Here is a 13,356-nt window from a genome sequence, read left to right as displayed (position 1 = left end):
TTGCTCTTTACTGAAAATTCTGATATTTTGCTCATCATGGACTTTTTGTATGGATTTTATTTATTTTTTAATTTTTTTAATGTTTATTTATTTTTGAGAGAGAGAGAGAGAGAGAGAGAGAGAGAGCGCATGAGTGGAGGAGGGGCAGAGAGAGGGAGACACAGAATCCGAAGCAGACTCCAGGCTCTGAGCTGTCAGCACAGAGCCTGACGTGGGGCTCGAACTCACGAACTGCAAGATCATGACTTGAGCCGAAGTTGGACGCTCAATCGACTGAGCCACCCAGGTGCCCCTGCATGGATTCTAATTTTGTAGAATATTGCATTAGTAGAATATGATTTATTTTGGCATCCACTTGAAGTTTGGGCTTGAAGCCAGTGCCTCACTTGCCTGTCTCAACATCATCTTTCCCACTGCCATTCTGCCCCATCCCCAGGGTCATGCCAGCCTCCTGGGCTCCCACTACTGCCCCAGCAGAGAACAGGATAGAGAGAGCTAGGAAAACTGGCCCTCGGGTGGGATGGGGTACAAGGGAAGGTTCGGCACCAGGGTCAGGTGCACAGATTCTGTATTGTGGGGACGACAGGGGAGTCTCACATTGCAGGCATTGGTCTTGGAGTTGGGGATGCCAGCACACAGCATGGACTTTCCCAGCAGGTCCTTGTAAACCTTCTTGCAGTCCTGGGAGGAGATGAGTCTGACATCTGTGCACATTAGTGTCGATGGAAAGGTCACTGGTGGAGAGAGGGGGTGGTCAGTCAGAGGCCTGGACCTGGGGCCCCCAGAGTGCTTGGACCCTGAAGGAAGATGGGGCTAGAGGCTCAACCCTCAAGTCATGAAATGGGCCTGACTCCTTGTCTCTGGGGTCCGACTGAGGAGGAGTCAGGAGCCAGGGCTCTTGGGTCCCTGAGACAGCCTTACCATCCGGGCTGGTGGTGGTGCCCCAGCCAGAAACGGTGCATGTGGTCCCAGGGGGTTCACAGTGGGAGGACAGCTTGACTTTCCTCACACTCGACGACAGCCTGGCTTGGTGATCCAGCTTCACAAGCATGAGGTCATTAACATGGGTCTGAGTGGAGTAGCCAGGGTGGCGGAATGACTGTGTGGCCCGGATCTTCTGGGCTCTCTTATCACCCAGCTGATCACTGCCCATGTGCACCTGGTACTCACTGGGATGAGACAGTGGCATTCAGAGAGAAACTCTGTCATTGGGAGAAGGGACAGGGACCTCAAGAGAAGCAGACAGAGACCCCAAGAGAGGAGGAGAGAGACCCAGAAGGAGGGGGACCGAGACCCTGAGAAAGGGGGACCGAGACCCAGAGAGTGGGTTCCACAGTCCTTGCCACATACCTCATCTTGCAGTGGGCAGCGGTGAGCACCCACTGCTCATTGAGCAACACACCTCCACAGTGAAGCTGATTGCCCCGGAGCAGGGCCACCTGCCAGGGTTGGGAGCCTCTTGTACATGGGACTCCATCAATAATCTTCTCCCCACTCTTGTCACCCTGGGCTGGATAGAGACATGGAGGGAAATGTGGGTAGCGAGCATCAAGGGGGCTGAAGAGGCAGCTGATGGTGTTGGAGAGAAAGATGGAAAGAGACAGAGAGACAGGAGAATGCAGAGGTGGAAATGGAGAACAGTGCAGAGAACACAGGACATGGCGGTGGAGAGAGACAGAGGGAGTCTGCTCAGAAACCCAGGAGAAGCATCTTGTCTGGAGGCAACCACTGAAGCTTATGGGAGCAACACTGAGTGCAGGAGATGGCCTGGAGGGCACAGAGACCCCAGGAGTCAGAAGGAAGCAGGAAAAAAGAGGGCAGGAGGCAGAAGAGTCTTGTTTTCCTTGGGCAGAAGCCGCTGCAGGGGGAAGGTCCTGACTCAAGGAGTCCTTGGAGAGAGAGGGCCCTGGGAAGGGTCAGTGGGCATGGAGGGAGACTCCAGGGGTGAAGCCAGGCCTCCCAGTTCAGCACTCACCTTCTTGTGCAGCAGATCTCAGGGCTAGAGACCACAGGAGGATCTGCAGGGGCAAGAGAAGGGATCCTGCCATGGTGGCCTCTCTGAGCCTCGCCAGGGGCTGCCAGGCAGAGGAAGGGCCTCTTCTGCTGGGACTGGGGAGGACAAAGAGTTCAAGAAGCAGTAGTCCAAGCCCCCAACTCTCCCCCAGCAGACCCAGGGGTCTCGGCCCCAGCCCTTCCTCCCTCAGACCCAGGAGGCCAGGCCTCCAGACCTCCCTTCTCCTTGGGACCCAGGAATCTGGGCTCCCATCCCTCCCCATCTACAAGTCTAGGTCCTCAGTTCCTTTTTCCCTGACAGACGCCAAATGGCAGACTTCCAGCCCGTCATCCCTCAGAACCAGGACTCCAGGCTCCTCCTCCCCTTAGGAGCAGGAGCCAGCTGTCCAGCCAGCCTCGTCCCGCACCCCAAACGAGGCCCCTTCTCACCTCTGGAGGGTCTGATGTGATCTCGGCTCCAGACTCAGTCGGGAGCCAAGCGTGTCCAGCCCTGTGCAGGGTGGCCCTCTTATACCACCTCCACCCCCACGCCCGCCCCCAGCGCCCTGGGGTGCAGGTGGAGCCGGCTCTGAGACACCCCCCTTCCTGTGTTCGCAGTTATCTCGAAGCCCTGAGGCGGCTAAAGCAATTGGCCGCACTCAATTCTTTCTCCACCCTCCTTCTGGAGGCCTGGGTCGGGCGGTACCCAGCCAGTTCGCCCCCGCCCCTTCTGGTCCGACGTCTGACGTCTCTCGTGGCCTGCCGCTGGAGAGACCAGATGCTAGCTCTGAGGGGGGCCACGGGAGCTGGAGTCAAAGGAGGGCTGAGCTCTGGGATTGGCCTCCTCTGGGGCCATTTTCTTGTCCTTGTTCCCCCTCAGGGGCGACCTACCCCCAGTGCCCTAATTCTGACCAGCTTGTGGGAACCTGTCCAGTCTGGATCCTAGTGGTGCCTTTGAGCCTGAACCCACTCCCAGCCCTGATATAGGGATATGAATTAAATAGAGAGTGTTTTCCCTAATCCCACCCTACTAAATGCTCACTGTTGTCATCGTATACATAGATTTCTATCATACTATGTATTTATAACAAAAAAAAAAAAAAACAACCCTGTACTAGGCATTCCATAATATAACTTTTTTTTCCTCTGTAAAATGCCTTGAACAATTTTTCCTGGTAGTTTATTTAGATAATTTCCTCTTCCTTCCTTCCACAGATAGTATTCCATTCTATGATTGTACCATGATTTATGTAATGTGTTTCAAACTGGAGTATATTTGGATAGTTTTAGTTATAATAATGCTGGGATGAACTAACTTCTTTGTACATTCATCTTTGTTCCTTGTGTTTATTCAAGTATCCTTTGGACATCTACTCTGCCAGACACTGTTTTGCTCCTGGGGACACAGCAGTCAACAACGCAGACAAAAATTCCTTCACAGAGGCTCTCCTAGCAGGTGGAGACCATGAATACAAAAATAAGTACATAAAATATATTGTTTGTTAGGTGGTGGTAAGTGCTACGGAGAAAAATAAAAACAGGAAGAGGGATAGGGAGTTCTTGGTTCTCTCCACTCTTGAAATCCCTAAGGTTATATAGTTGGGAACAATGATTAGAAAGACTCCCATGTGGAGGTGACATCTTAGCAAAATCCTGAAGGAGACGGTGAATGGATCCATGTAGCGACTTCTGGGTAGTGAGTTCCAGGCAGAGCAAACATGCAGGTGTGAGACTAGAATATTCTAACGGGGAAGACATTTTGACTGGAGCTGAATGACCAAGGGAGACAAGGTCAGACCATGAGATCAGAGACATAACAGGACTCAAAGGACATAGAGTCTTGAAGACCAATGTAGAACTTAGGCTTTTACTTTAAATGAAATGGAAACCATTATTTGATTATTACTTGAAGGCAAATTCCTAAAAGTGGAATTGCCCCAACTTCCAAAGCAGACCTCCAAAATGTAACTGGTTCCTCAGCTATCAGCCCAAATCTTATCTGAATGCCAACCCCAACTCTATTCTACCTTTGTCCCATAATAGGCATTATTGTTGCCTACCCAACATTCACTCCTTCTGCCTTTCTATGAGCACCCCAATTTTGATTGGATAATCTTCCATCCTTACATTTTAGTGCAGTAAAGCACCAAACATGAAACCCATACTCTGCTTGCCAGTGACTGATTTAGACACCGACATGAAAGGCCGTCCTGGCCAATAATGAGAGGAAGATCATTGGGGCACTTCTAGGAAAGACTGTCTTATTTTCAAAAGTGACACCTGAAGAGTTCTCTTTTCTTCTGTCAGATGATATCCCTTTTGGATGTAAGTTATGGAACTGTGGCAGTTCTGCTGGAACCACGGAGAGAAACATCTGGCAGACCAAGCCAAAACAGTGAAGATGGCCAAAGAGAGAGATGGGGATAAATGGGGTCTTTGATGAGGTCTCTAAGCTAGTGAATTAACCAACTATGGTGCTTCTTCATCTTGTGACTTCTTCAGGTTTCCTATCTGATTTGGAGTTTTTGGTTCCTACAGCCAAAATCTTCCTTAATAAAACCTCAACGTTAAATTCAAATCTGATCCCAAACCATGAATCCAAACCCAACTGTAACTTGAATCTGTATCTTGAAGCCACAGTAATCAACAAACCCAGTCCTGCCTCCAATCCTAGTTCTCTTTCCAGCCCTCCTTCCACATTGCCTTTCAGATCCAATCCTTCATACGTATTGAGCACCATCTATATACACAGGCTGGGCTAGATGCTGAGGATACTATGGTGCACAAACCTGGACAGAGTTCCTTCTCTCAAGGAGCTGGAAGTCTAGTGTAAAATAAAGATGCATAATTCATAAACAAATGTAAAATTACAAGTCCAATGTGTGCTCTGAAGGAAAGCACTTCCTGGAGACCTTGACCCAGGAAGTGGCAATGAGCTAAGAGTTGAAAGAATAGTAAATTTTAACTAGAATAAAATGGGAAGGGATTGGAGAGTATATCATTTAGATGAAACTGTATGTGCAAAGGCTCTGAGATGGAAAGGAGTCATGGATGGAACTCAGAGACAGGGAGTTGGCTGGAACCAGATGGTAAAGAACATTGTATGTCATGGTGAGTTTGACTTTATTCTGTAGACAATGGTGAACCACTTGGACTTCAGTCACAGAGTGACATAACAAGATTTGTGTTTGCAAAATGTCACTCTACCTGCTATATGGAGGATGGATTTTAAGGGGATGTAGACACATAAGGAGACTATTGCTATAATCCAGATGAGAGATGATGGTGACTTGGATAAGGCCATTTAGGAGGTGAAGATGGAAATAAGAGAATAGATTCAATATGTCCTCAGAGAAGAAAATCAATAGGCGTTAGGCATGGATTAAATGGATGTTGTGGTGTGAGAGACAGTTGTTAAGACTTCAAGTCTCCTGCTCGATGGATGATGGTGCCATTGAGAAGGCCTGATCAGATATGATCAAGTGCTCATGAGAAGGTGAGAAAGACCTCAGTCACTGGCTTCAAGCACAATTCTTACTGACACAGTTCACAACACCAATTTTTTTTAATTTTTTTTAATGTTTATTTATTTTTGAGAGAGACAGAGACAGAATGTGAGTGGGTTAGGGGCAGAGAGAGAAGGAGACACAGAATTCAAAGCAGGCTCCAGGCTCTGAGCTGCCAGCACAGGCCTGATGCGGGGCTTGAACCCACGAACTGAGATCATGACCTGAGCCGAAGTCAGACACTCAACCGACTGAGCCACCCAGGCACCCCTTGCAACACCAATCTTGACACAAACCCGAGTCTTAACCTGAAACCTCAGTTCATACCCAAACCTAACCCTCAATTCTGCTTTATCCTTGTCCAATTCTAACTTACTTGACCAAGTCCCTGACTCCAAATGTTAGCTTGAGCTATGGCTTACACCTCAATCAACCATAAACCTTGACCCAAACCCTGAATCCCTAACCATAAACCAAACTCAACCTTGACCAAAACTGAAAGTCACCATAGCCTCAGTCCCAAGCCTGACCCATGCACAACTATAGTGCCCATCCCTGTAATATTCCAGAAGGCCCACACTGACATATTCTCCATGAACTCACCCCCAAATCACACTAATCTTAACACTCTGGCTCCACTTCCAGCCCTATTCTCCTCTTCAACCCAATTTCTATTCGAAATTCCATATTAATTTCCATGCCCAACTCCTTTCCCCACCCCCGCCTTCATTTTCCCAATCCCACACACCACCTTGACTCTTTGTTTCATACAAGTTCTAAAATAAAGTCTACCAACTAACACCATACTAATATTGATCCTATACTGACTAAATTCAAGCTAAGTCCCCAAACTTTCTACGACACTTACTCTCATCAAATCCAAAATGAGACCCCAGAACTCAGACTCCTGATGTCACCAATTCCACAGGAGGACCCTGGCCTTGAGGGATGTCAGCCTTCCTGACTTGGGCTCCCAAATCAAGAAGGAGTAGACCCCAGGCCACTTAACTTCATAGCCCTGTGAGTCAGTAATCTATCTTTCTCTCTGGCTTCTTAAGGAGGGAAATTTTAGTAAGACTTCCAATTTGTCATCTAGTGCCTAAATATTTATCCCTGGATTCTCTCTTCAGCTCCCTGCCTCATCAGCATTCTGTCAGAAAGAAGAAAGCAGCCCCATTCCTCTGGAGCCCTGTTATTCATTCATACATCCCCTGAACTTCTCCTCTGTTGTGCTCTGAATGTCTGTCTTTCTGTGTTTAATTATTTAATCTGATGTTGCTGCTAAACACCTAAACATGAGCAGAAGGAACAAACCTGATGTTCATACCCAGCCCACACCAGGGAACATAGGAGGTACTTAAATAAATACTAGTATACTAGTTTGCAAACCACTGTCATCCACAGATTTGCCAACTGTAGACTGTCTTTCCTTAACCCCTGAGCCATTCAGCCATGTGGTGTGAGAGAAAGAACTTGGCCTCATAAGTCAGACCAACCCAGGTGTGAATCCTAATTGCCAGTCCTGTGATTTCAGGTAAGAGACTTCATTTTTTCTGAGCCTCACTTTGCCTTTCTTTAAAGTGGGGAAGAGGGCGCCTGGGTGGCTCAGTCGGTTAAGCGTCAGACTTCGGCTCAGGTCATGATCTCGAGGTCTGTGAGTTCGAGCCCCGCGTTGGGCTCTGTGCTGACAGCCTGGAGCCTGCTTCGGATTCTGTGTCTTCCTCTGTCTCTGACCCTCCCCCGTTCATGCTCTATCTCTCTCTGTCTCAAAAATAAATAAACATTTAAAAAAATAAAATAAATAAAGTGGGGGAGAGAAAAATTTACTTCTCAAGGCAAACGGGAGGATTAAGTGAAATTATTAAAAGAAAATGGACATACACACAGCATATGCTGAGTTAATATTAGCTTCCTTACCCCATCAATCCAGAATGAAGCAGCTTTCATTTCTTGTGTACCTGCGGTGTGACATGCCTGGCACTTCTCAGAACTCATTTTTATTTCTCACATGGGTCCAAGTTAGGACTGTCTTCCCCATATTATAGATGATAAAATGGAGGTTTAAAAGAGGTTCGACCACTTGAGCAAAGTCATATAGCTAAGGAGTCAGAAGAAGCAGAATTCAAATGCTGAGGATTGCCCATAGCATTATGATTGTACAAACCCACACTCTGAGAAGAAAATTTTCCTGGGATACTGTCACACACCCTGGAAGTTTTATTTGGCTCCAAATGGACTCAGGACCCGATGAGCCTATTAAGGATGCATAACCCCACGCTGGTGAGACCTCCAAGTCCCAGCCCTCCTGTGCCCTGTGGGTTTAGCACCAGCACCTGCTCTCAAGTCCCACAAAGATACCCAGCCTCATATCTCCCTTGCCCTCAAACCTGTGTCCTGAACCTTTGCCTGATGACTCATCCTCCAGCTCATGATCATGCCTGAGAACAGGCATCTGGTTATCCTGCCAGCTGTGCCTTGCCCTGAGGGATCCTGGACACTGTGACCCTGGAACCTCCTGACTCAGCCTCTTGGGTTCCGAAGGCCTATTGTTTCTGACTTCTTGGATTCTCTTCCCTCTTCTTTCAAGAACAGCTCCCCACTTCTTTTGGGAAGCTGCTCTTTTATTTCAGATAGTTCTGGTGAAAGTTTCAATCATAGTTCTCCAAACCTTACCATCTGCCCACCCAACCACTGTGATTGATACATGACCCAGGCCAAGCCAAGAAAAGCATTGTTTCCTCCCTGGCAACAATGATTGATCCAAAGGGGTGGGCTCAGTTCAAGCTGAGTTCTTCAGTCAATCAGAGTTCTTCCCTGGGAGTAATATCAAGATGCCAGGAGAATGGAGATCTTTGTTTCTACTGTGTTTGCTTAATTGGGTGTGTCAGTAGCTGCTAGGTTCCCTTCCTCTGAAAAAGTCTGTCTACAGGGGCTAGAATGAGACCCAAAGGAGAAGGAAAGAGACAAGCAGAGTTGAAAAACAGCTTACACATTAAAAAAAACCAAACCAAACCAAAACAAAAAAAAAAAAAACAGAAGCAGAGAGAAGTAGGCAGAGTGTCAGAGAGAAAGTGTCAAAGAGAAAGAGTGTGTGAGTGTGTGAGAGAGAGCTAATTGGCTTAAGTCACTATTTCAAGTACTTGAGACTCTGGTACCCATGTCACATCCTCTGACATCATGAAACATCCGCACAGCCTTCTTAGCCACCTAAATCAATCAATCTCTTCTTGTACATAAGCCATTTTGAACTCATTTTGGACTCTGACGTTGCTATCCAAAAGCTCCCAGACTAAGTGGCTCCTTCCAGCTTTTGTCCATGCCTAGTGCTCTGATTTCCTCCCAGACCCCTGAATTTTGGTTGACCCCTCCCAGATTCCTGAATTTTGGTTGACCTTGGACAAGTCTCTTCCCCTCACTGACCTCAGTCATGCCCCTACTTAATACTATAAATCAATCTTCAAGTATTCTCTGGTTTATATTCCATTGGGGACATTTAAGTATCACCTGGGTATTGGATGATATTAAGGAATTATTACTAACTCTGTAAGTGGTGATAACATAAGGTTTTTATGTTTTAAAAGAGTCTATATTTTAGAGCTGGAGTTGGCAAACTTTTCCAATAAAGGACCAAATAGTGTATATTTTAGGCTTTCTAGACCATGAGGCAAAATTGAGGATATTATGTAGGTATCCACATAACAAGAAAGAAAATAAATTTCCATGCATTTTTAAATTTTTAACTAGGCTGCACGGTGGAACCCAATGAGGGACTTGAACTCATGACCCTGAGATTAAGACCTGAGCTGAGATTAAGAGTCAGACGCTTAACCAACTGAGCCACCCAGGCCCCCCTGCCAACATTTTTAACTGATGAAATTCAAAATAATCATTTGTTACCAATTTTTGTCATACAGGTCTATTAATCAGCAAAATAGCATTCTTTTGGAGGGATAACATCTTGCCTAATTAGGGTTCAAAATTAATGCTCCCTGGCATCAAATCAAGTAGTAAAAGCTATTTATACCTCTTGAGATTCGGCCCATGAACTGTAGCTTGCCATACTGTTTTAAAAATACAAATGAACATATTTGAGAACAAAATGATAGCCAATGTTTGTTTCAAAATATTCCCACATTAGAGAAGTGTGTAGTAGAGGTGAAAGAACTGGTTTTGATTCAGTTGGTGTACAAGGATTTCTACACCATTTTATATATGCTTGAAATTATTCATAATAAAAATTCTAAAACAATTCTTTAGGCCAAGATGACCCTTGAGTCTCACCTCCAGAAATGCATCCCCAGCTCCAGGAGTTTACTATCAGGCATGAAAGACTTCCTCAGATTTCTGGTATTCGGGGACTTTCACGGAGGACAGGGGTTGATGTGTGTCATGCAAGACATCCAGCACATCCACACCCCTTGCGGAGAATTGCTCCACCCACAGCCCACGTCCCAGACTACTAGTAGCCCCTGATTCCACATAGCCACTGATTGGATGGGACTGGTCACCTGACCAGAATGCAGTCAAACCATTGGCCATTCAATAACGTATCATGTGGCTGAAGGAGAAAAATTGACCTGGACCAATGGGATTCTCTCGATTGGTATACAATGTGGGAAATCCCCGGGAAACAAAGCAGTTGGTGGCAGGTATAGGTGGAGTTCAGCGGTTATGAAGTAAGGAGAGAGACTGGATAAGCGCACCAGGGAGCCAGCACCATGAAAATGCAGAAGCATGTAGAGAAAGGCGTCAGAGAGTCAAATAAATGAGTTAGAGGTTGGTAGCAAGAAAGGAATGAAACATACATGGAGATGAGATAGAGTGGAGCTAGTCCCCCCCCCGCCCCCCCCCCGTTGCAATTTATTTATATCCTTACAATAACTACCCACTCCACACACATCTTTCTCAAGACGACTTACATTTAGCCTCTGCTTTAATGAAAACTCCCTCCAAATCTCTTTTCCTCCATACTTCAGTTTGGGCACCTTCAATGAAGTGACTCATTTCCTCATACCACAGCAGAAAAGCTCTAAGCTGTGAGAAAGATTTCTGTTTCTCCTAAGGGGGAAAAATAATCTGTCTCCCAGACTTCTGGGGGCTGTCCGTGTTCTATTTCTTCACCTGGGTGGTAGTTCCATAGGTGCATATTCGTGTATTTCCTGCACTTTACATATCTTATATTTTTTTTTTAAATTTTTTAAATGTTTGTTTTTGAGAGAGGGAGAAAGTGCGAGCAGGGGACCGGCAGAGAGAGAGAGACACAGAATCTCAAGCAGGCTCCAGGCTTGAGCTGTCAGCACAGAGCCCGCTGTGGACCTTGAATTCAACAAACCGTGAGATCATGACCTGAGTGAAAGCTGGAAACTTAACTGACTGAGCCACCCAGGCACCCCTCTTATAATTTTTAAAATGGGGAAGGGGAACTCTCCCTGCAAAACTTAGAAACACTTTAGCTGCTTGCAACAACTAAACAGAAATTCTTCTAGGGATGCTCAGTCAGTTAAGCATCCAATTCTTGATTTCGGTTCATGCCACGATCTCATGGTTTGTGAGTTCGAGCCCCACGTCACTGACAAGGTGGAGCCTGCTTGGGATTCTCTCTCTCTCTCTGCCCCTCCTCCACTTTTACAAGCTCTCTCTCTCAAAATAAATTAATTAATTTAAAAAAAGAAATTCTTTCAAATCTGTCTTTTGCAGGCCAACCCATTGGATATTTGGAAATCCTTGTGTGTCATCTCCCCTGAATTTAACCTCCCATTCCTCCAAGCCCTTCCAGAAATAAAGGGGGTCACTCCAGGCAATGGTGGTAGCCAGAGTGGCCATGGGGTGGGGGTGGTCCTGATCTCTGTAGACCACCCATCAAGTGTCCCAGCAAGGCGCAGACCCCCGTCTTTCCATCCCTCCCAGCAAGGAGGAAGCACAGACAGGCAAGGAGCAAGGCTGAGTTGTGAGTTTATTGAAGTGGGTCCAGAGCTTGTCCTAGCATCAACCCCTGCTGCCTATGGTCTTCTTGATCCAGTCCAAGTAGCGGCAAATGTTGGTGTAGATACCAGGTCTCTCGGGCCGCCCACAGGGGTCTGATCCCCAGGATGTGATGCCTTGGAGAACACCATCACACACCAGCGGGCCCCCGGAATCTCCCTGGAAGGGGAGAGTAAGAGAATACTTTCACCTAAGATCCCCCGCTGCATCCCACATTTAGTACTAGTTCTGTAGCTGATTGGTTCCTCTAACCAATAGGGATAAGAGCATTGTATCCTGGGACCAATGGTGACAGAGAAAGGTGGGGCTTCATGTACTGGGACACACACTGGGTGTGCAAGGGCAACGGGGGACATCCTGACCAAGGAGGGAAGAGAATGATGTCTCAAACGTCCAAGTCAGAAAGAAAACAGTGAGGATTACATGGAGGGGACTGAGCTGATGTCTTGGTTCCTGCCAGTGACGAACAGATCTTTGAATCCGGTTACCAAAGAGAGGGAAGGAGCAGAGTTCTTGTGGTCACACACACACACACACACACACACACACACACGTGCAAGGGGCAATGGTGGGGTCTTTTGGGAAGAGATCTTTGTCTCTATGGAACTGGAACCATCCTGAGAGATTAGATTTCCTGGGAGGACACTGATGGAAATGATTTCATTCCTGGCCAATGGGAAAGAAAGCATGGAAGCATTGTCTTCAGGGACCAATCATTAGCAAAGGGGGTGGGACTTCCATGAGGGAGACAAAGCTGGGGGAGCCCTGAAGACTGAAACTGCAGCCAAATAAGAACGACTGTTACATCTATGGCAAATCCCAAGATTTGTTATCTTGGGGATGGGGAGCTCATTGAGGGAGGATTAAAGTCAGTGGCACCATTCTCTGGCCAGTTGGCAAGAGAGTATTGCTTCCCAAGGAACAAATCATAGGAGAAGGCCACCGTGCTAGGAAACCCAATCAGGTCCCAAAGAAAGGTGGCTGGCTACCTGGTCAGTGATAGAGTCCTCACAAATTCCTGCGGAAGGGAGCAGAGTCCTCACAAATTCCTTGCTCACCCTCTAGCTTCAGACTCTTTCCCTCATGGACATCTCCTCTTGCTCCCTTTATCCCTTCCTCTGTCTGCACCCTATCCTGAAGACAAGAGTTCCCAAGAAAATGATAGCAACAATTTAGCGTTCCTGATCCCTGTGCAGTGTGACCTGCAGGGAGAGTGTGGCCTTCTCTGAACCTGCTTCCCACTCTAGAGATGGGGTATAACCTCTCTGGGTGCTAACTCTTTGAGTTTCCCCTGATGCCAAGCCCCAAGCCTCCATGGGAATTGAAGGCCAAGGGAAGAAGGGGGTTTCAGAAGTCACTCACCTGGCATGAGTCGGCCCCATTGCTGTCTCCTGCACAAATCATACCATCTGTGACTTCCCCAGGGTAGACATCTTTACACTTCTTCAGGGGAAAGATTTCTACTTCTGCGCAGTTGAGGGTGTCAGGAAAATTCTCTGAGGGGGCAGAGGTTGTAAGTTCCCAGAGAGAGTAACCATTTCCCTCAGTCCCTAGGTGAATCTAACCTCCCTTCTGTACATGCATGGCTGCACAGGAGGGTTTTCTGACACCTTTTGCAGGGCACATCACGTCTCGCCACATTAAACAAAGCTATGGCCCCTGCAGTTTCCTTTCCAACATCTAGAGAAAGGCTGTTGGACCTTACCTTCTGTTTCTTGCCCAGAGTCCTGTCATTTTCTTTCTTCCTTCCCTCCCTCCCTTTCTTCCTTCTTCCTTCCCTCCCTCCCTCTCTCCCTCCCTCCCTTCCTCCCTCCCTCCTTCCTCCCTCCCTCCCTTCTTCCTTCCTTCCTTCCTTCCTTCCTTCCTTCCTTCCTTC

The 13,356-nt window shown here is 47.1% G+C and overlaps 2 protein-coding genes across 3 annotated transcripts in view; both read right to left on the bottom strand.

Annotated features, from left to right (window-relative positions):
- Nucleotides 1-8,074, bottom strand: part of KLK7 (kallikrein related peptidase 7) — a 9,696-nt gene extending 1,622 nt beyond the window's left edge. The window contains exons 1-6 of one of the 2 annotated variants that reach the window (XM_049621667.1): nucleotides 7,886-8,074; nucleotides 7,416-7,596; nucleotides 1,976-2,109; nucleotides 1,351-1,510; nucleotides 922-1,169; nucleotides 598-734 (exon numbers count right to left, since the gene is read on the bottom strand). In XM_049621667.1, the coding sequence (XP_049477624.1) occupies nucleotides 598-734; nucleotides 922-1,169; nucleotides 1,351-1,510; nucleotides 1,976-2,109; nucleotides 7,416-7,420 (684 nt within the window). In that variant the 5' untranslated portion in view covers nucleotides 7,421-7,596; nucleotides 7,886-8,074. The remainder of the gene's footprint in view (nucleotides 1-597; nucleotides 735-921; nucleotides 1,170-1,350; nucleotides 1,511-1,975; nucleotides 2,110-7,415; nucleotides 7,597-7,885) is intronic. The other variant, XM_049621666.1, reaches the window with a different exon arrangement.
- A 3,367-nt stretch (nucleotides 8,075-11,441) lies between these two features.
- Nucleotides 11,442-13,356, bottom strand: part of KLK8 (kallikrein related peptidase 8) — a 5,498-nt gene continuing 3,583 nt past the window's right edge. Inside the window, exons 4-5 of the mRNA XM_049621687.1 lie at nucleotides 12,843-12,976; nucleotides 11,442-11,639 (exon numbers count right to left, since the gene is read on the bottom strand). Coding sequence (XP_049477644.1) covers nucleotides 11,484-11,639; nucleotides 12,843-12,976 — 290 coding nt within the window. The 3' untranslated portion in view covers nucleotides 11,442-11,483. The remainder of the gene's footprint in view (nucleotides 11,640-12,842; nucleotides 12,977-13,356) is intronic.

Source organism: Panthera uncia, assembly GCF_023721935.1.
Source record: "Panthera uncia isolate 11264 chromosome E2 unlocalized genomic scaffold, Puncia_PCG_1.0 HiC_scaffold_19, whole genome shotgun sequence".
Lineage (NCBI taxonomy): Eukaryota > Metazoa > Chordata > Mammalia > Carnivora > Felidae > Panthera > Panthera uncia.
Note: the sequence above shows the minus strand (reverse complement) of the source record. Positions and strands in the feature narration are given on the sequence as shown.